The 23,321-nt window shown below is 39.5% G+C and overlaps 1 protein-coding gene across 35 annotated transcripts in view; it reads right to left on the bottom strand.

Annotated features, from left to right (window-relative positions):
• The window catches only part of RIMS2 (regulating synaptic membrane exocytosis 2), a 791,243-nt gene that overhangs the window by 96,954 nt on the left and 670,968 nt on the right, over positions 1-23,321 (bottom strand). For 13 of the 35 annotated variants that reach the window (XM_026663617.1, XM_026663622.1, XM_026663646.1 and 10 more), the window contains one exon: positions 15,406-15,578. The exons of the other annotated variants lie outside the window; for them this stretch is intronic. In XM_026663617.1, the coding sequence (XP_026519402.1) occupies positions 15,406-15,578 (173 nt within the window). The remainder of the gene's footprint in view (positions 1-15,405; positions 15,579-23,321) is intronic. 35 annotated transcript variants of the gene reach the window in all.

The following is a 23,321-nucleotide window of genomic DNA, read 5'->3' as shown; positions in this document are numbered from 1 at the left end:
ATCTGGGGGTTATAGTGGATCACACTAAATATGAGTCAAAAATGTAATAATGTTGCACAAAATGTGAACATCATTCAGTGATGTATTAGCAGGGGTGTTGTACACAAGACACAAGAAGTAATTCTTCCACTCTACTCAGCACTGATAAGGCATCTACTGTAGCACTTTTGGGCATCAGACTTTGGAAAAGATGTGGACAAATTGGAGAAAGTCCAGAGGAGAGCAACAAAATTGATCAAAGTTCTAGAAAACATGACCTATGAGGAAAGATTGAAAAAAATGGGTTTGTTTAATCCGGAGAAGAGAAGAGTGAGGGGGGATATGACAACAGTCTTCAAGTATGTAAAAGGTTGTTATAAAGATGAGGGTGATAAATTGTTCTCCTTAGCTATTGAGGACAGGACAGGAAGTAATGGGAAGCTTTTACTGCTTCAAAGGACATCTAGGATAGCCATTAGGAAAAACTTTCTGTCGGGGTAATTAAGCACTGGAACAAATTACCTAGGGAGGTCGTGGAATCTCCATCACTGGAGGTTTTTAAGAAAAGTTTAGACAAACACCTGTCAGAGATGGTCTAGATAATATTTACTCCTGTCTCAGTGCAGGGGACTGAACTAGATGACCTATCTGAGGCCCCTTCCAGTCCTACACTTTTATGAGTCTATCAGAAAAATCATGTACAGCCTCAGGGTAAGAGAAGCCACAATTTATCATCTTTACTTGAGTAAACACATTAGCTATAAGGAAACGGTCTCCTAATTAGCAAACACACCAGAAGCTAAACAATTTGTTAATTAAATTATGCAAGAATCAGATGGCAATGGCTACTGGAATTAGATTATTTAATATCTGATATACACTCTAAAGAACAGATACTTGCACTACAGTAACTGTGGTTCTTCAAGATGTTGTAGTCAGTGTGGATCCCACTATAGGTTTGCATTTGAATCATAGATGCAAGATTGGAGTCCTTTGAATAGCTATGTCCATCAAGGCTACACAGGTGCTTCATGCCTTTCTGTGCACCCATACGAGGGCATAAAAGGTGGGGTGGTCACCTCCCTACTTCAATTGCTTCACAATTCAAAGTGTGAGGGTATGTCTACACTGTCCATGTGGCAGCGCTGTGACGTGGGTTGAGTAGAAATGCTTTATCGCCGGGGGAGGGCTCTCCTGGCAATAAAAAATAACCACCCCGAACGAGCGGTGGTAGCTTTATCGCTGGGAGTGCGGCTCCTGGCGATAAAGCGCTGTCTATAGTGGCGCTTTTCAGCGCTAAAACTTGTCGGTCAGGGTGTGTGTTTTTTCACACCCCTGAATGACTAAAATTTTAGCACTGAAAGTGGCAGTATAGACACAGCCTGAGTTGCTGAGAACTCTGAAAAGTGGGGATGGAGGGCAGGTCATGGGATCCACATTGACGGCAACATCTGAAGAAATACACAGCTACTCTAGGGTAGCCATTCTCTTTTCTTCATGCCTCAGTGTGGAGCCCATTGTAGGTGACTGACAAACAGTATTTCCTCTGGACAGAGGGAATGAGCAGTACCAGCTACATCAGTCCAATAATGATTGGAATACTACTCTCTCAAACTTGGCATCAGATCTAGCCACCACGTCAAGGGCGTAATACTTGAGGAGCATAGTACAGAGGGTTGTTCCACATTGCTGCTTTAGAGAGCTCAGATACTGGCACATTTCTGAAGCAGACTGAACTTGCTGTACGTACTTTGGGGGAGTGTGCTGTGATGTTTGGAGGGAGTGGCTCACCAGCTGAACTAATACATTACTTGATCCACTTAGAAAGTCTCTATGATCAGACAAGTTGGCTTTTCAATGAGCTGGATACAGCCACAAAAAAACGAGGAGACAATTTGAAGGATTTGGTCCTATCCAGGTATTAGAGCTAGGCTCTGGAAACATCCAACCTCTCCCCTACTAGTGTTGAATGTGGTTTTGGAAAGAATACTGAAAGATTAATCAACTGATTCAGGTGAAACACTGGACTAACGTAGCGATGAACTTAAGGTGCAGTTTCAGAACCACCTTGTCCTTGTGAAAGCATGAATATGGAGGTCTGGCCACGAGGGCTTGGAAATTTGCACCAAGCTGATAGCCACCAGACAGACTGTATTAAGGGTAAAGTGATGTATCAAACAATCCAATAGCATCTTGAACAGAGGCTCCATGAGTTTTGAGGAGGAGGATGTTGCGATCCCATACAGAAGTCAGGTCTCTAACAGGTGTGTAAGTATGCAGGAAGTCCTTGAGGAATCTTGATACCATTAGACATTGAAAGAATGAGTATGACCATATCAGAGCATGACATACCGTTATTGCTGTAAGATGGACTTTGAGCAAAATAAACAATCAATCCAGCCTGTTTTAAGTGCAGCATGAAGTTGAGGATCTATGGTATTGGAGCCTCAACTGGGCCCAGATTATGCTGAGCTATCCGTATAGAGAACTGTTTTTATTTGGAGGAGTAGTCTTCCTATTAGACAACTTCCTTTATTGGATGAGAATTTCTTGAGCCTTCCAAAAACAGTATGCCAATGGTGCTCAACGAGCCAACATCCACACTGTAAGATGTCACGACTGCAGGTCTGGATGTAATATCTCTCTGCGGTTCTGGTAGACAATGTTGTGGCAGATTAGGAGATGGATGGGGTGGGGACACAAATGGACATGTGCAAGAGGTCTCACAGCCAAAATTCCCATGGTCAATAGTTTAGCAATTTGTAGCTGATCACTGGTGGATAGCATGCTATGAAGCACCAAAACAGCCCATTAGGAAGAGAGTCTTAAAGTATACAACAGACCCTGACATTTTACTGTGTATTTGGACAGCACCTAGCAGGAAGTATTGACCCTGATAGGATCTACCATAATACAAACCATAAATAATTATGCGCACCCTTCACACTAACAACAATTTTATTAATATAGTTTCTTACTTTCTTTGGATTTGGGCCTATGAAATCTTGCCAAGTTCTTTCACAGTCATATTGTACATTGCCAGGCAGGATATATTTGCAGAATTTCAATCAAATCCACAAACCTTCAAAGAACATATAGCAGTTCAGTAAAGGAACTGAAGAATGTGGTTCTACAAGAGATGACGGTGGATCTAAGTTGCTCATTTTTCAGAGAAATGTCATTGCTTTGAGACAAAAATAATTAGTGTAGGAGGGAGCATTCTCTACTAGAGCTAGTGTTATGCATGACAAAGCTGGCATGACAAACTGAACTATGATTCACTGGAGCAACACTACAAACAGTTCAACAAACAATACACTAAACTTCCAATCAGACACAAAAAGTATTATCCTTTCATAACATGAGGACTGAATTGTTTAATTAACTATGAAGTCCAAATAAAGTTTTAAACTAGAAGCTATTGAATAAAGAGATGTTTGAAGGTAAACGTTTCAAGAGTTCACTTCAGAATTAGAATTAAAACTAACCTCAGGCAAACACGTAGTAAGGACCAATTCACAGCTTCACTTTGAACTCACAATGAAGTCTCTTGAAATTTTTTTTAAAAATAGATAACTTTTTAAACCTAAGGAATATATTTTTATTATTGTTATTCTTGGGTAACTATGGTTTATAGTTCTGGCCAGGAGTGAAAGCAGAATGCCAAAATAACTGAAAGCTAACATACACCTGTTCATACAGCCCTACAAACACTGTCTCTAACAAACAATAGCTGCAGCCAAGGTGAAAGCCTCACTAGAAAAACTGAAATGCTAAAGTTATTATGCAAAGGAAATCTAAAGGGAATCTGTGTACTATTCTGAAATTCTGGTCAGATTCTATTCTCAATTACTGCTGGGCAATCCAGTGAATTTGTGGTTGGACTGGTGTAAGTGGGAGCAAAATTAGGAGGGAGAGGAACATACTTGGAGTTCCCTATAAAGGAGAGGCCAAAGCGGGCAAAGGGAAGACATAAAAAGGGTGGGTGATTATCTGAATCAATACAAACCTTAAAAACATTTTGGACTGATGTTTAATGTGGTTCCAATAAAGGACTTAGGTTAAGGACAGTTTGATGCAGATTTACTGCAGTGGTGGCCATGAACTCTCACAAGTAGTTAATCATTGTCTAAATGTCACCCACACACCTCGTGGGTGTGGTGTTCTGACCCAGCTAGTGGCACTGAGACCACTTAGCGAGAGAGCAAGAGAGCGTGCAATTAGTGAGTCTACTCTACAGCCTTAGCTAACAGGCAGTTGGCTTTTAGCTCATGCAGTAGAGACTCATGTGCTAAGCTCCAGAGATCCCAGGTTTGATCCCACCCGCCAATGACCGGGGTCTGTTGGCCTTACACAAGGATTCTTCCAGTTACTTTATTCTCAGAGTATTATTTATAAGGGACTTTAAAATGAGTTAGAATTAGAAACAATATGTTTTTGATACAAACAAAAGGACACAGCAGCATGGATACAGAATACTGTCAAATAAGGGAATCCTAGAAAAATTATTTTAAAAGTTTGATATATGCTGTGATTTTGCTATACATCAAGCAGGTGCCAATTTTTAGTGTCATAAGGCTTAATCCAGGCAAAAATTGACTCCAGAACTATTTCTCCCAGGAAGATTAATTGACTTTCACTTCTCTAAAGCTGCGGGGGCTAACTGCAGTTCTCTGGGAGAAACCTGCTCTTTTCAGCAGGCATGGACCACGATTAGCCATCCTATACTCCCACCTTTCTCCATAGCAGTCTGAGTTTGTGTCCGATCAGGGTCCCCATAAGATTTTGACTTCTGAGGCCCACCTCCTGCAGTTTTCAATTTTGTACGTCTTAGTTGCTCATAGCAAGTAGTCTGTGTTGCCATTATTCATGAGTATTATGAGCGCTTTGCTTAGGTGTGGGGGGAGGGGTCTCTAACATTCTAAAATCTGGAGGTGTGACAGCTTCTCAAGAAACCAATTTTTGATGATGACTAGGGCTCCGTGACTTTCCGTAACCATTGTGACTTCTGCAGCAGCCAGTGTGGGTGACTCCAGGGCCACCCAAGTAGCTGGCTCTGGGGCCAGCGCTCAGGTGGCCCTGGGGACAGCCATACTGGCCGCTGCTCAGGTGGTCCTCTTCCTCCTGAGCAGCGGCCCCCTGGTTTCCCTCAGCATCACCTCCTCCAAGAAATGCCCCCCCGGGGTGCCCCCCCAGCAACATCCCCCTGCAGCAGCACCTCGCCCCCAGATTTAGTCAGGGGTATTTATAGTATAAGTCATGGACAGGTCACGCCGTGAATTTTTATTGCCCGTGACCTGTTCATGATTTTTACTAAAATTACCCATGACTAAATCATAGCCTTAATGATGACATGTTTGCTAACAGTCACTTGGTCTCCAAATTCCCTTTTTTGGAAAGGTGATTGAATCAAAGGTGCACTTGTGTACCAATAACATCCTTGGTAGACTCCAGTCTACGTTCCAACCTTTCTTAAGGGCTGAGACGATAATAGCCAGAGTCTCAAATGATTTCCTGCTGTTTTTGAATTAGAGCCAATTGGCTAGTTTGGTTACGTTAGACCTCTCAAGCAGCTTTTGATATGACTTAACATGGAGTGTTGCTTTGGGACTAGCAAATATTGCTGGTGTGTCAGAAACATCTCTTGGGTGGTTCAAGTTACCATGCAATGATGATAAAGTGTTGATATTAAAACCCCAATCCTGCAAACACTTCAGTGAGACTACTTTTGTGCACAAAGGTAAGCACATATGCAAGTGTTTATAGAATTGCGGCCTTATTTATTGAGGGATTTAAATTTATAAAAATAAAAAAGGTTCCTATCTGAGAAATAGAAGCACCACAACATGTCACCAGAAAATATCTACAATGAGGGATTTGATTTGTAGTGTCTCTCAAGGATCTATCCTGACTTCCATTTTGCTCAATTCTGGAAAGTTTTGTTTCAATAGGCTACCATTTGGCATGCCATCTGCCCCCGAACACTTCAAGAGGAAAATGTCACAGCTCCCAAAGAGTTTGGAAGGGGTTCTCAGCCAAACGAATGGTATCCTCAGCTATGGATCAACACAAACCCAACACGACCAACATCTCATTGCAGTCCTGGAAAAACTGGAGAAAGCAAGCCAAAATTTAACAAGTGTGAATTCTCAAAGACAGAATCAAGTTTCTAGGCCAAATCATTGGTGGACCAAGGGGCAGACTAGATCCAAAGAAAGTACAAGTGATTACCTAGATGAAGGAGCCACAGAGTGGCAGTGAAATACATCAGTTCATGGGCACTGTGACACATGAGGGAAAATTCCTATCTCACCTGGCAGAGTCAAAGTCAAAGCCATAATGAGATCTCTTTTGTCCACAAAATTCCTGGTATTGGATAACTACACATAGCCAGTCATTCAGAGAAATATATCAAGATATGAGCACTCCACCAGTTTTGGCCATATATAAGCCTAATAAACCACCACCGTTTCAGCTGATGCCTCATCCTATGAAATAAAGGAAGTCCATCTTCAGGAATAATCACCTTCACTGTAGTGCCCAGTAGCATATGTCTCACAAGCACTCACCAGCACACAGCAGTGTTACAAACAAATAGAAAAAGAAGTTCTAGCCACTGCATAGATTTGTGAACATTTTAGAGATTCTCCAGTGGAATAAAATGTCATACGGAACTGATCACAAACTGCTAGTCACACTTCTAGGTTCTAAAAACCTAGATGAATTACCACCTAGGATACAATGTTTTTGAATGAGACTCATGAGGTTTCAGTTTTCGATTGTACCTCATGTACCTGGGAAGAATCTCGCCACAGCTGATACTCTCTCCAGGGCCCCATTACCAAGCATACCATAGTCAGAGTGTAAACAGGAGGAGCGTCTCACAGAAGTTGTGTAGATGCAGTACTTACTACCTACCAATCACAGAAAATCTAGAGGAACTGAAAAAAAATGCAAGAGGAAGATGAATTACTGACTCAAATCATGACTCACTTCAAAGAAGGCTGGTAAATGCAGATGACACAAAGCTGGGGGAGGTGCTTGCCAATACAGCTAAAATTCAAAGGGATCTTGATAAATTGGAAAACTGGGCTTTAGACAATAAAATGAAATTCAACAAAGACAAATGTAAGGTGTTACACTTACAGAAGGAAAACCAAATGCACAAATACGGAATGGGGGATAACTGGCTTGGCAGCAGCACTGCTGAGAAGGAACTGGGAGTTGTGGCGGATCACAATGTCAACGTGAGTCAATAATGCAATGCTGTTGCAAAAAAAGCAAATGCAATTTTAGGTTGCGTTAATAGAGGCATAGCATGCAAGTCATGAGAGGTGATAGTATTGCTTTACTTGGCGCTGGCTAGGCCTCAGCTGGAGTCCTGTGTTCAATTTTGGTCACCAATGTATAGAAAGGATGTAGAGAAACTGGAAAGGATCCAGAGGTGAGCGACAAAGGTGATCAAAGGCTGAAGGAACTGGGTATGTTTAGTTTCGAAAAGAGGAGATTAAGGGGAGACATGATAGCAGTTTTTAAATTCTTGAAAGGCTTCCATAAAAAATGGAGAATGTTCTTCTCTCTTGCCACACAGGGCAGGATAAGAGGCAATGGGTTCAAATTACAGAATAGCAGATTTAGAATAAATCTCAGGAAAAAAACCTTCCTAACTGTAAGAACAGTAGGGAAATGGAACAGACTGCCTAGGGAGGTTGTGGAAGCTCCTTCACTGGAGTTTTTAAAAGCAGGCTGGATGGCCATCTATCTTGGATGGTTTAGATACAAAAAATACTGCATCTTGGCCAGGGGTTACACTAGATGACCCTTGCAGTCCCTTCTAACCCTTTGATTCTGTGACAAAAAAGACCAGGTTAGAAACCTCTATGAAACCATATTGGGTGGTTTCTGGGAATCTTACCATAAATGAAAATCTGTTGTTGAAGGAATCCAGGTAGGTTATACCTACATCAATGCAATAGGAAATCCTTGACAGACTGCATGAGTGGCACCAAGGCATTACCAACAGGGCTGGCTCTGGCTTTTTTGCCGCCCCAGGCAAAAAAGCCTCCGGCCGGAGCCGGGGGGGGGGCAGCCGGAGCCCCGGCGGGGGCTCCGCTCTCCCCCCGGCGGCCGGGGGGAGGGCGCCGGGGGGAGGGCGCCGGGGGGAAGGGCGGCCGGAGCCCCGGGGCGAGGGCGGCGAGCCCCGGCGGGGGCTCCGCTCTCCCCCCGGCGGGGGCTCCGCTCTCCCCCCGGCGGCCAGAGCGCCGGGGGCAGGGCCGCGAGCCCGGCTGTGGCCCCGCTCTCCCCGGCAGCTGGAGCACCGCGCTGCCCCCCTCCAGGTGCCGCCCCAAGCACCAGCTTGGGTGCCTGGTGCCTGGAGCCGGCCCTGATTACCAAAGTCAGGGAGAGAGCTTAAAAGTCTACTTGCTGGCCTGAGCTCAGCAAACAACTACATCAGAGTTTTGAGAAATACAATATTTGTGCTTGCATGAGAACCAACCCATCAGAACCCTTGTTACTATCTGCTCTTCCAGACAGGCCATGACAGAAAGTCAGGAGTGATCTTTTCTATTTTTTGATGACTGATTATTTCTGAAGATTAACTGAAGCTGCCAGGTTTCTCAAAATGACATCAAGTGCCATGGAGAGGATAGAACACTTCTTTGCTCATTTTAGGATTCCAGGGCAAGTCATCTCTGATCCTGGTCCTCAGTTTTCTTTGAGAGATTTAAGAGGTTTGAAGATACCTATTGTTTCATTCATGTCACATCCAGACCACAGTTCCCTCAAAATAATGGTGAAACAGAATGTGCAGTAAAGATAATAAAACTCCTCTAGCAAATTGACTATGCCCTATGGAACTGTTGATATGAAAAAAGTTGAGGTCCACTATCCCAACCGTCCCAAACCAACTAGACTCTTGCTGGCCTGACTTCACAAGACTATAGAAGAAGGAAGATCAGTATAAAATCCATCAGAGACTTTGGCAGGCTCTATGGAGTCAAATTCTTGATAGTACTGAATCCAGGAGATCAGGTTTGGGTGAAAGATTTTCAAGAAAAGGGGACAATGCAGGGATGTACCAGGACACTTTGATTCTACTTTTTAGAGTGCTAGTAGGAATCATCTTTCAGAACCGGTGTCATCTTGTCGCCTCACCAGGTAGACTTCCGATACACACTGATCACTACCCCGAGATTGAACCTGTGAAGACCCCACCTGCCTACATAGAACTGCTAGTGGTTCCTCCAGCTCCTCTCCCTGCAAGGAGATAGCCAGCAAGAAAAAGACAGCCTCCTGTAACATGGAGGATTACACAGGACCTTGAGAATTCAAAAAAGTCAGAGGACTTGTACAGAATGTCTTAAAAGGGAAGAATAAATCCCTGACACAAGTTCAGACAGCCTACTCTGTCCATTATAGGGAAGTTTATTCTTGTTTTGCTTTGATATTTTATTCCTGTTAACTGTTGTTTAATGTAAAGTTTGGATAAAAGTTGTATCACCCTTCACTTTTCAGAAAGGAATGTGGTGCTACTTGTGAATGTTTAGAGCAGTCACTAAGGGGCATAGAGGTAGGAAGTAAGCGCCTGTATAAACAGGGAATACATCAGTCTTGCATTCACCCCAACCATGCTGTGCTGGATCTCTGTAATCTCGACCGAGATAAAATCAAGAGCAAAAGGAAGAATGCTGGATCAGCTGGCTGCCACAGAGGTTATAACAGTATAGTGACCCTCAAGAGATCCAAAAAAAATCACAAGACTGGCCCCACAAACCATGAGATTTAAAAAAAACATAATCAAACTATGTTTTGTAGTCTGTCTCTTGACTTTTTAACTCCCCTTTACTCTCTCTGGCAATGTGTCTGTAATAAATTTCAGGTTGAAAAGTCGATCTTTAACATACACATGCCTCTCGCTGGCTTCTGAAATGGAGAGTCGGTGTATGGTGGAAGTACGCAGACATATTTAAGAGAATTAGAATGGGAAAGATGTAAAATAGTTAAGTCATTGCTTTATTTGGGCTAGTCCTAAGTAGCAAGAGACTCAAATTTCAATGTAATTGTAATGCTTCTGTAAATAGTATCTCAATGTTAGGATAGATAAGTATACAAAAGTGTGATAAAATATGAGAGAAAAACCGAATTTGTGCATATTTAGAAATATACTGTACAAAGCCTATAAAAGGGAGCTGGAAAATGAACTATGAACAGCCAAGGATCACAAAGCACTTTATGTATCAAGCTTTCCAATTCTATTTTTCAATGAAGACTTTGGTGAGCTGCAAAGATCTTTACATGCAAGAACATCTTTATATCAACCACCTGTTAGAGCTTTCTATATTTCAGTGCAGTAATTATATTTTGATAATCCCTAAATATTATTTTGTAAAATAATCAATTCAGTCACATTCAAATTATTTGAAAAAAAATGTAACTCACTCTTCTGTCTATAATTTTGATAACTACATAAATATATAATTAGTTGTCCAAATAGATGCAAATAATTCATTTTTGTTTTAATTATTCTTCCCTCCCAGAGCCTCCAGGGGTTCTCCCTTTTCCTGAATCCATGAACATCTGCTCATCAGTCCCCACCTACTTCACCTCTGCTCCTGCTAGAGTTCTTCATTCCCCTTTCCCAGCCCTGGGGACTGCAACAGGGTCCCCTCTCCCCCTTTCCCTGGCTGGGGGTGGCAGTTTCAGAAGCAGAGGCAACATCCTGTATGTGCAAAAACACCGAGGAGTCCTTGTGGCGTCTTAGAGACTAACAAATTTATTTGGGCATAAGCTTTTGTGGGCTAAAACCCACTTCATCAGATGCATGGAGTGGAAAATACAGAGGCAGGTATAAATACACAGCACATGAAAAGATATACCTGCCTCTGTATTTTCCACTCCATGCGTCTGATGAAGTGGGTTTTAGCCCACGAAAGCTTATGCCCAAATACATTTGTTAGTCTCTAAGGTGCCACAAGGGCTCCTCAGAGTTTTTGCTGTTACAGACTAACACGGCTTGTGGCTGAACTGGGGGCTGGAGCTTCCCATGTCATTGTGAGATGGGCTTCAACACCCTCTAAAATCCCACTACTCATGATAAAATAGCAAGAGTTGGCAATATTGTTATAAGAAAGAAAAAAATCCCCTCTATCATGTACAACAGAGCAGTTTACAGATGGCTGCACATCCTATTGCATGAGGACACTTTTCTATTGCAAAAAACAACAACAAAAAACTGACATTGATACTGTTTCTTTAAATCAATAGCAGGAAGCAAGGCAGGAGAGGGTCTAATGTTGGTCCTAGGCAGAAGCTCTGCAGTGAAGCAGAGAGACAGTGTGAGAGAGTAGCCGTAACAATAAAACTGCTTTTCTTATTCTAAAAGAGTTCCTTGTTCAGTGTTAAAAGAAAGTGACTGATTTTTTTCACTATTGTCACATGTCAAAAAGAGGGGCAGAAGCATTCAGCCAATCAAGAAATCCAAATGTTTTATCAATGAGTAAATCAGATAAGGAATATTGCATTTTCCCATTATAAACTAAGTGGAAAACACACCAAATATAATAAATGTATATTAATATCACAATTCCAGACTATTTCATTGTAGCCATAGTGTAACTCTGAGTGTGCTGACATAGAAACTGCATTGGTAAAAGCATATCTCATAGAAATGTCACAGACCTGACTAAGCCTATGGGTATTGCATGAAATGAGCTCATCTAACTTCAGTAGTGTAATAAATGTCTAACGTAGGGTACGTCCAGACTACCCGCCGGATTGGCGGGTAGCGATCGATCTATTGGGGATTGATAGATCGATCCCCGAATGCACTCCCATCGACTCTGAAATGTTCATAACTCTGAACAAAGCGTTATGATTGGTTTTTCAGAAGTTACAACTGAACACTGATTTAATAGAGCTTTGAAATTTTACTATGCAGAAGAAAAATGCTGCTTTTAACCATTTTAATTTAAATGAAACAAGCACAGAAACAGTTTCCTTACCTTGTCAAAAAAAAAATTTAAACTTTCCCTTTATTTGTTTAGTAGTTTACATTTAACTCAGTACTGCACTGTACTTTTTTGTCTCTGCTGCTATCTGATTGTGTACTTCCAATTCCAAATGAGGTGTGTGGTTGACTGGTCGGTTCATAACTTTGGTGTTCGTAACTCTGTGGTTCTACTGTAGTGCTCACCTGCTAGCTCCCCACCACTATGTCATACAGTCAAACGCAAACTATAAACCAGTTCAAAAGGAACAAAAGGCTGTGGCTGCCTGCATCCTAAAGGGTGAAGTTAAGGTGTTTAATTATTCAGTTTGCAGAACCATTCCATTAAAATCAAGAGATAAATTTGTTCACTATTAAAGAATTATGGTTGAAGGTGAAGGGGGCTGCAGGGAACATAAACAACAAACTATGGCAAATAACATACAAATGGGAAAACAAATAGGATCCAGGCATTTGAAAAAGAGCTACGGGACCACAGGGAACTACTGTATCTACAAACAGAAATATATTTTACCTGACATCATCTTGTGAGAATCGCCTTTGTAAATCCTCTTTTTTTCTCTGTTTTTTCTCTTTACCTTCCTCGGTTTGATCATCATGGATCTTTTCATCATCTCCTGATTCTTTGCTTTCCTCCTTATCCAAGTTTTCTGTCACCTCTTGCTCTTCCCTCTTTTCATTAACTTGTTCTTGCTTCACTTTTTCCTCAAGCTCCTGCTCCTCCTCCTCAGGAAATATCTCCTCATGCTCATCCCCTTCCTGTCCTCCCTCTTTTCCCCCCTCTATATCCCTTGACCTTCTGAAGTCAACACAAATTGAGGAAGGCATGCAAACAAAAAAGAAGATAAAGTAAAGTTAGGTTGTAGAGAAGAAGCATGCATGCAGTACACAAAAAGAAATTTAAAAGAAAAGAAATAAATTAAAAGGGAAAATGTAGTGATAGGTAAAAGCATGCTGGCCAACTTCCAGCACAGGCTAGACAAAGGTTAAGATGCAACCATTTTTTTAGGACAGTCTGTAATGCACATACATATTTTGTATACAAAGTTACACGCTGATAAATCACACAAAAGGTTGCATAAACACATGGAATGCACAATTCTGTGTTCCAGACAATATCAATTATGCAAAATGAGAGATACTTAAACCTACCCTTTTTTAAAAACATAATTTCTCTTGGGAGGGGAAATTTCCCAGAATTAGGAATATTAGTGCCAAAATATTTAAGGCCCAATCTTACATTCCTTTTGTGCCCAAACTCCCACTGAGTTTGATTGATGTTTTGAGTGTTCAAGGAATGGAAGGTGAGCCCATTTCTGCTTTCAAATACACTGTGCAACTCTTATTAAAGACTAGACAATGAGCAATATATTTATTATTATTACTGGGTCCAGTATCTATAGAAGCACTTTACAAGAGGTTTTAAAAGTCTGGCAATTCAAGTAGGGCTGTCAAGCGATTAAAAAAAATTAATCGCAATTAATCACACGATTAATTGCATTGTTAAACAATATTAGATTACCATTTATTTAAATATTTTTGGATGTTTTCTACATTTTCAAATATATTGATTTCATTTACAACACAGAATCCAAAGTGTACACTGCTCACTTTATATTTATTTGATTACAAATATTTGCACTGTAAAAAACAAAAGAAATAGTATTTTTCAATTCCCCCATCACAAGTACTGTAGTCCAATCGCTTTATCATGAAAGTTGAATTTACAGGAGATAGTGCTGCCCACTTCTTGTTTACAATGTCACGTGAAAGTCAGAAAAGGCATTCGCATAGCACTGTTGAAGCCGGCATCGCAAGATATTTAGTGGCAGAGGCGCTAAAGATACATATGTCCCTTCATGCTTCAGCCATCATTCCAGAGGACATGTCTCCATGCTGCTGATGAGTTCTATTTGATACCAATCCAAAGCAGTACGGATGGACGCATGTTCATTTTCATCATCTGAGTCATATACCACCAGCAGACGGTTGATTTTCTTTTTTTGGTGGTTCAGGTTCTGTAGTTTCCACATCAGAGTGTTGCTCTTTTAAGACTTCTGAAAGCATGTTCCACACCTCGTCTCTCTCAGCTTTTGGAAGGCACTTCACATTCTTAAACCTTGGGATGAGTGCTGTATAGATCTTTAGAAATCTCACATCGGTACCTTCTTTCCATTTTGTCAAATCTGCGTGAATGTGTTCTTAAAACGAACATGTGCTGGGTCATCATCCAAGACCGCTATAACATGAAATATATGGCAGAATGCAGGTAAAACGGACCAAGAGACATATAATTCTCCTCCAAGGAGTTCAGTCACAAATTTAATTAACACATCATTTAAAAAAATGAAGCATTTCTTCTGGAATGGTGGCCGAAGCATGAAGGGGCATACAAATGTTTACCATATCTGGCACATAAATACCTTGCAATGCCGGCTATAAAAATGCCACGTGAACACCTGTTCTCACTTTCAGGTGACATTGTAAATAAGAAGCGGGCAGCATTATCTCCCGTAAATGTAAATAAATGTGTTTGTTTTAGAGATTGGCTGAACAAGAAGTAGGAATGAGTGGACTTGTAGGCTTTAAAATTTTACCTTGTTTTGTTTTTCAGTGCAGTTATGTAATAAAAAAAGCTACATTTGTAAATTGCACTTTCATGATAAAGAGATTGCACTATAGCACTTGTATGAGGTGAATTGAAAAATACTATTTCTTTTATCATTTTACAGTGCAAACATTTGTAATAAAAATAATAATATAAAGTGAGCAATGTACACTTTGTATTCTCTGTTGTAACTGAAATCAATATATTAGAAAATATAGAAAAACATCCAAAATATTTAATAAATTTCAATTGGTATTCTATTATTGTTTAACAGTGCGATTAAAGCTGTGAATAATCGCGATTAATTTTTTTTATCACAATTAATTTTTTTGAGTTAGTAGCATGAGTTAACTGCGATTAATTGACAGCCCTAAATTCAAGCATAGAAATTGTGGAGATGCAGCAGGATAGTCTCTGCTCCAGTTTGTAAAGTATGTTGTAATGACTCTGAGACTGCTGGCAAGTATTTTGCAAATAAAATTATCCTTTAAACTGTTTAATATTTTTCGAGAGTCTTTTTTCAAAAGATGCAAGTCTAAGTGTAACAAATGCCTTCTGATAGCAGGCCTCATCTCAAGATGCTAAAGTTTGCATGCAAGAAAATCCCTTTATTGACTTACAAAAAATACCTAGCATAAGGAATCAAAAGAGCAGTAGAAACACAACAATAAACTAAAACCTGTATTTTGGAAAGCCCTGTGAGTTTTATTAATATTATATCTGTTAAAGTTTAGCAAAATTTTCACATGCACTCACCTGAAAAGTATTCTATAAGGATATAAGTGACCAACTTCCTAGTTCTGTTACTCACCTTATTTTCTTGTTCCCTCTCAGTCGTTCTGATTGGACAGACATGTAGCTTGTGCTGCTGAAACGAGAAGCGCTGCTTGTCCTTGATACAGCTGACACATCACTGACATCACTGTCTGAAGACTTATTGGAAATATTGTCTGAGCCTCGCTGAGGATCCCGTCCTGACCGATACTATAAAAACAGAATGAAAAAGTCACAGACGTAGTCAGTGAAACCATCATAAATCAGCTGTTGGGGCTTTCCCATAACAGTATGTTAATTGACTCCATCACCAAATTCTGCCTGCATTCTTACAATGAAGTTCTTAATTGGTCATACTGTCTGGAATACAAATCTTGTTTTTGTATATCTCAATTATAACCTTACTGCACTACCCAACTCAAGATATTACGTTAAGGTCCTTACCATGGGCCATATGTTCAGTAACTTGTACAATACCTTTCTTCTGATCATTTTCAAGGGCTCTGCAAATTTTAGTGAAGACTCCCAACATCACTGTGAAGGATTTAATTATTATACCTATTTTACAGATGGGTAAATAGAGTCATAGAGAAGATAAGTGACTTGCCCAAGCTTGTTCAGCAAAAAGCACAGCTAGGGATAGAACTCACATTCTAACTGTTAAATAACATTGGTATTCTAGGGAACTATACTGTTTACCTTCAAAATAATTTCTAACAAATATTAACTCTTGTTTACTTAAAAGAAATGGAAAAATGAGATTATTAAACTAAAACTGGGAACAATATTTTAATGTTGTAACCGCAAATTTAACCTGCAAAATGATTTAGATTGGGAATTTTAAAAGATCTTAAGGGAGCTAGTAGCCAGATTCTTTTAAAGTCAGTAAGCACATAAAGATGTAGATAAACATCACACCTTTAAAAATCTGGGCCTAAGCATTTAGCTCACATTGACATTCAAGGTCATGCAGAAAGTTTGTGACAGACCCAGAAATTGAACCTGGGTTTCCTGAGTTCCAGGCCAGTGCACAATCTGCTAAATCATCCTTCCCACACAGCTAGCTATGCTAGGCTGTGGCATAAAGGCCATGGCAAGCCCCAAATCTACATTAGGTATAATCGGTATGATTCTTAAATATAACCAAACTAGTTCAGATAACAGTTAAGATGTTTTGTGAAATTTAGGATGCAGAACCAAAAATAGGAACAGTGTAATTTCTACCCACATAGATTCCAGGCTTTGACAGCTCTGTCCCCTCAGACCTTATAGGGGGAGGTTATATGTATTTAGCCATAAGTTTGGGAGGACACCATACATTTGAATGTCACAGCATTTATTGACTTGTGTTGTAGCCACATAGTCAAACTTTTTTAACTGATAGAATAAAATAAATTCATCTTTACATTCTTACTAAGAAGATCTCCTCTCTGTGTATACTTAGTCATATCTACATATGTCTACTCCATTTGATTTATCTTAGCATTCCAGACCCAATGCAGCTATACTATGGTGAAGTAAATTGGATTATATTTTGGAATTTAAATCAGCAACAGTTGTTAACTAAATTCCAATGACAGGATATTTAATTACTTGTGGTAATGAATGCATTGACACAACTTGACTAGCAGGTCCCATATCAAGCTTGCACCACCAGCAGGGGAAAAAAAAGTATAAAATGAACAAATGAGAATAGCATTAAGTGTAAAGCAGTGCCAGAATTCTGAGAGAGTCACTTTACAGAGTATAACTGCACTTCAAAAATGTTTTTAAAAAACTGTATTAAGGTCATGTGATTTTTTGTGGCAGCCATAATCAAGCCAGAAAGAAGCATAAAGTGAACAATGGGACTCTCAGTTAATAGGGTTGAAGACAACATCCAGCAAACCATTCAAAATGCATTTATATAATTTGGTGCCTTCATTCCACTGCTCAGAGGCATCAAAAAGAGTTGCCCTGGTTCTGTTCCCTGGCTATCAGCCCAATTGATCAGGCTGCTTATGAAGGTCTAAACCATGGCAGGCCCTAAGCATCTGGCAATGGGAGAGAAAGGAGTGAGGACATTCACCCCAACCTTGTGCAGCCAATATAAGGGCTGCCCTGAACTGCAGCCCCCATGCCTCCTAGATATCTGCTCTGGGAAGTACTGTACTTTTCTGAAGCAGAATGTTCTCTGATACTCTCCCCTGGTGGTGAGGCTCTGCAGTGCACCCAGCACAGTGCTGTGCCTAAATGCCACAATTCAGCCCTAGTATTTTTTACTGTTTGTTCTGATTGTTTTTTATAAAATCCCTTACAAAGTTTACGAGATACCCAGTTCTGTAGTGCACGTATATATACGCACACACAATGCGCGCACACAGAAGGAGAAACGGGTGGACAGATATTAAATATGCCCCAAATGTTCACCTCCCTTTTTCAAAATGATTCTAAATCCTCGATTATCTTTTATCATTTGTTATTCTGACAGCTAATAACTGCTCCTATAATACATTTAGGTATAAATTTATAATTGATGCAAGCATGTAAGTCCCACTAGTGTTTATTTTATTTTGATTTATAATAATATATACTAAAAGATACTTTAGGCATCTTTGCAAAAATATTATTGTTATTATAATCCGTCAGTATTACATCATGGGAATTATTTTTTAAAAACAGCCTTCACAGCATAAAAGATCTTTAAGCATAGAAAGGAGAGAGCTACTGTTTAAAATTTATCTGCATGAGTCACCAATAAATCCTGACCACGAACTGACTCCACAGGTTTAGGGAGTCAGGAATTTCATTAAACTCTCTGCAGAATTTCTGTATTTTAGGTGCTCAAATGCATTTGTTCTTCTCTGACTTTCATTAAAATTCTTGCAGTGCCTAAGAGTGCTGACTTCTAGAGGTCACTGATTGAGATGTCTTGCATTCCTAACACGTTCTTGCATTGCTCAATCATACCCTTAGCGATTGCGCCAAGTTCTCCAGTAATCATTGAGATCATCTTTGTTTTAGTTTTCCATAATCTTTCCACTTCATGACAGAGTTCTTCATACTTCTCTTGTTTCTTTTTTATGTTTCTGTCTGCTGGTATTTCAATATCAATTAACACAGTATTGTTTCTCCTCTTTTCTGCAACAACAATGGCCAGCCTTTTTGCCTGCACCATTCAGTCTTGACAATTGCCAGATCAAATAAACTTTTACACTTTTTGTTTTCTAGAGCATTTTCAATTTGGTGGTTGTAATACTGCATGGTTCGTTTAAACCTGTACTTACCACAGAGGCTTCAATGCAGATACTTGGCAACCTCATTGTGTCTGTTCATATGTTCCCTCCCAGCCAGGCTCCTGCAGGTGCTCAATACATTCTCCCCCCTCTCTTTCTTTCTGGAACACATTCTGCAGTTTGGGAAGCAGTTCTATCGGTCAGTTTTGTTTTAAATGTAATGAAGCCTTAAGGACTGCTCTTGTGTACTCATAATGAAGCTTTCTGTCACTCTGTTGAGGAATCCTTTTACAAGCCATGAGATTGTTAATCTTCGATATAATGGCTTTGATCTCTCTCCAACAGTGTCTGTGCACTGATTTCTGTGTAAATCTTTCAAGTCTTTCTTTAGCAGTTTGCTTTTTCCTTTCTTTTATGCTTCTGGGATGCATGTTTGGTCATCACTTGTTATCATAACCAGATGATCTTTTATTCTGTCTGACTCCTCATATAGTTTGATATTATAGACTTCTTTGTCAATTGCTTTCTCCACAGATAGCAGACCTTTTCCTCCATCACATAGTCGGATGTACATCCTGTTGACATCTTGATTGATATTCATTACTCTTTGCATTGCCAGGAGCTTTTTTGTTTGGATGTCAAATTTTGTTCTTCTTTTCTTGATTTCACTTGATCACTCCAGCAGTGTACCATACTATCACAAATTGTTCACATATTAATGGCTGGGATCAAATTCTTTGAGTTCTGTACTTACAGAAGTTCTTATTCAGTTGTAATATTCTTCCTCACTTCTTCTTTGACTTCCTTATATTGTAACTCTGACAATTCCTGATTACCAGGTATTTGTGGGTGCCATGTTGAGAAATATCTTTGCTAGTACCTTTGTTAATTGTATGCCATCTCATTGTACCAGTTTGCTCCTCTTTACAGATGCTGACACACATTTAGACAAGCCACCTCACAGTTTTATATCTTACCAAACTTGTCTACAGTCGTCATCAATTTCTATCTCCTTTGTGACCATCCATATAGTTTCAAATCATCCACATATAAAAAAAAAATAGCTAACTGGTTGTTGCTCTTTGCCGATACAATCACCACAATTCTTCTCATGGAGCATCCATGTCAGCAGCAGCATTGCTATCATGACCAGCATTGGTGACAAGGAATACCCATTGTTATTATTATTACTATTATTAATTATTTGTATTGCAGCACCTTGGAACCCTAGTCATGGATCAGGACACCCCTGTGCTAGGTACATACAAACACGGGACAAAATGGGGCTTGCCTACATGCTTACCTTACAAAATGGGGCTTACCTACTGAAAGGAGACTATATCCCATAGCTTTTATTTTTTCTGCCACTGCTGGTTATGTAAACTAAGGTTTTGTCTGAGAAGGCCTTAGAAATGTTTTGGGAGGAATCTACTGCATATACCTAATTAGACATTTCCCTAAACTTTAGTGCTTCTATCTAGAGCTGAGCAAATCATGGTTTTTTCGATTTGGGGGCTGAACTGAAAAATCGAAAAATATTTCAGTTTGGCTAAAATGGTTTTTCTTGATAAAATTAAAAACGGGGGGGGAAACGGTTTTGGGTTGAATTAAATGTTTTTCCAAGTTTTTGTTTCATTTTGTGTTGGTTTTGAGGTGTTTTCCGTCCCTTACCATCCATAGCTAAATTGTTAAACAAAATGAAACATTTTGAGATTTCCTAAATATTTTTTCCAGTTTTTTTTATTTTTCTGCTGAAACTATTCACTGAATTTGTGAATTGTTTTGGTACCTCAAAAGTACATTTTCCAGTGAATTTATAATTTCCCAATTGTTTTTTGTTTTTTGCCTAATTCAGTTTCTATCTTTCCAAAATATCTAAATCATTCATGCACAATGTGGATCAAGAACAGCAATAATTTCAATTTTAAACAGCCATACTTTAAATATAAGAGCATTGAAGGAAACCATCACCTGATCTTTCTTTTCTTAATCATATTTTTGTTCAAATTATGTTAAAATAACTCTCTGATCTTGCACTTTATGTGTTAACCCCAACAAAATATTTTACGATTGAGTTAGAACATACATAGATGTAAAGAGGATAACTCTTTATCATTTTAGGATAATGTGAGTTTGGGATGAAGGGTGTTTTTAGCAGAAATAACATTTTGTACTCTCTATGAAAGTTTTAATATACAATACCTCTTTCATTAAAAAAGGCAAAGTATCAGTAACAGGTTCCACTATAGTCACACATGTCCTCTTGACTCTATGATATCAGCATCTCAAAATTGCGTTCCATAGTAATATCTAGACTTTGCAACTTTGCTGCCTCCATGGACTACGTTCAAATGCCTCAATCAAGGCATGCACAACTCTGCTCTGAATTACTCTTCAGACTTTGTTTTCTCATAGTACAGCTCTCAAAAATTATGCTCTCCTGATAACTTCCATCCTTCAGAAATCTATTTCTGCTCTTGTATCTGACCCCTTGACTAGGGCAAGTATCACAGTACTAAAGTGTTGCATGTCGGGGTTTAAAGGGCTGATTTGCACTACTGAAGTCAATAGGAGTCTTGCCATTGACTTGAAAGGAGCAGCATTGGGACCTAAGTGCACTATGATTCCAATACAGGGAAGCTTCCAAAGTGCCCCTCTGTATTATACTTAGACATTAAATTAGTCCTTCAGTTTTATGAGTAATGGTTAAAAAGGAGATAGGCAACATTTTTCCTCTTGTGGTGAAGCCTTATTTTAAATGTATATATTTGCATAATTCAATTTTTGTGAAGTTTTAGCCTGAAGATGCCAAATGAAAGCATTCCCTTCCCATTTCAACTTGTTCAGAATCTTCTAAAAAATTTTTTTAATTGTTTTTACTTTATGGATTACAAGTACTGTAGTGGCCTTTAGAAGGAGCAGTGTCCAGTTTTGGGTGACATGCTTTATGAAAGTTGTGGACAAATTGGACAGAGTCTAGAGGAAAGCAGCAAAAATGGCAAAAGGTTTTAGAAAACCTGGCCATGTTTATTCTTGAGTAAAGAAGGCTGAGAGGGGACCTGGTAGTAGTCTTCAAATATATTAAAGAGGACAGTGATCAATTGTTATCCATGTTCGCTGAGGTAGGACAAGAAGCAATGGGCTTAATCTTCAGCAAGGGAGAATTAAGCTAGATATTTGGAAAAAAATTCCAACTATAAGGATAGGTAAGCACTGAAATAGGCTTCCAAGGGAGGATGAAAATCTTCCAGTCATGGGGCTTCCACAAACACCTGTCAGGGATGGTTTACTCGAGCTAATGTCAGTGCAGGGGGGCTGAACTAGATGACCTCCAGCCCCACATTTCTATGATTTACCAGCAGCTATCATGTCTTGATATCTGAGAGATGTAAGTTATTTCTCATCTCAATCAGAGGGAGGGATTGTGGTATCTCAGACATGTTGTGGGAACTGCTGTTAAGTACTGACTTATCTCTTTATTTATTTAGGACATTTTAACAGGTTTACAAATCAGTGCCATGTAAATATCAGAGACAAAATGATAATCAAATATTGCCTTTTTAATCACAACCACTGTACTGAAAGAAGCAGTGCTTTACTTTCCTTCATTTGGAAGTAGATATCTTTTTAAAAAATGATTATTTAGGGTAAAATTTTCAAAACTACTTAGGTGAATTAGGAGTCTAAGTCCCACTGACTTTCAATGAGACTTAGGCTGCTCAGACACTTGGGCGCATTTGAAAATTTTACCCTTCGTCAGATACACGCAGGCTTTCTGAAAGGAACCAAGATCTGCTGTCGTTTCAGTTTCAGCTATTGCAACATTATTGCAAATAGGAGGGCTGACAAGAATCACTCCTGATATGCCTATCAGCCACCAGGTTAACACTTCATGGTTATACTAGTAACAAGTACGGTATCTAACAACAAGCTTTTGTGGACTCTTAAAATCCTATCCTCTGTGGTAGAGAAAGTATTCATAAGAGGTTCTAACAAACTGATATTGAAGTACTTTTGTGATTTCTGATTTCTTGCATTGGCAAGGGAATATTTTTCTGTGGTGACAAATCTTACAAGAGTATTAAATCTGAAAAAGGAATAGTTATTCTGTTTTCTATTACAATGGGCTTTTAAACGCAAGCACAATTTCTGATTGATCTGCAAACTGCCATTACATGAGCAATTGATTGTGTGTGCATCTGAAACCTTCTTACACTCATTTCTTGAAGTTAACTACCCTGGAGCACCCTATACACAGTTAAAGAAATTACTATTGCTCAGTTTTAATATAGTGTTACTGACCTTCCAGGTTGAACTAGATAATTCGGCACCCAGATAATCACTCAACTCCCAGACAATTGAAATTTGCAGGGATTTCCAACTCCCTTCCTATTTGATTAGTATGGTTTCTTTCTCATGTTTTTGTCTTCAGTTTTCATTTGTTAGCATTTATATTGGAACATATTGATCTGGTCAGTTCTTCTACTTTCTTACTAATGGATCAGATTGTTGTGGGGTTGTTGCAAACTATAGTACTTTGCTCCACCATACCAAGATTAAGGAACTGTCTCAATCTTTTTAGGCTTTATGCTTGCTAAATCTGTCTGTGACTGCAGAATCTACCGAATCTCCGTGAGCAGCCAGGGCTCAACAATTGCAGAGGCTGCTTCTTGATGTGAAGGGAAACTTCTGGAGCAGTTCACAGCCTCAAAGGGTTGTGCCACTTTCAGCTGCCATA

The sequence above is a fragment of the Terrapene carolina genome, unplaced genomic scaffold (genome assembly GCF_002925995.2).
Source record: "Terrapene carolina triunguis isolate 2854851 unplaced genomic scaffold, T_m_triunguis-2.0 Scaffold58, whole genome shotgun sequence".
Taxonomy (NCBI): domain Eukaryota; kingdom Metazoa; phylum Chordata; order Testudines; family Emydidae; genus Terrapene; species Terrapene triunguis.
Note: the sequence above shows the minus strand (reverse complement) of the source record. Positions and strands in the feature narration are given on the sequence as shown.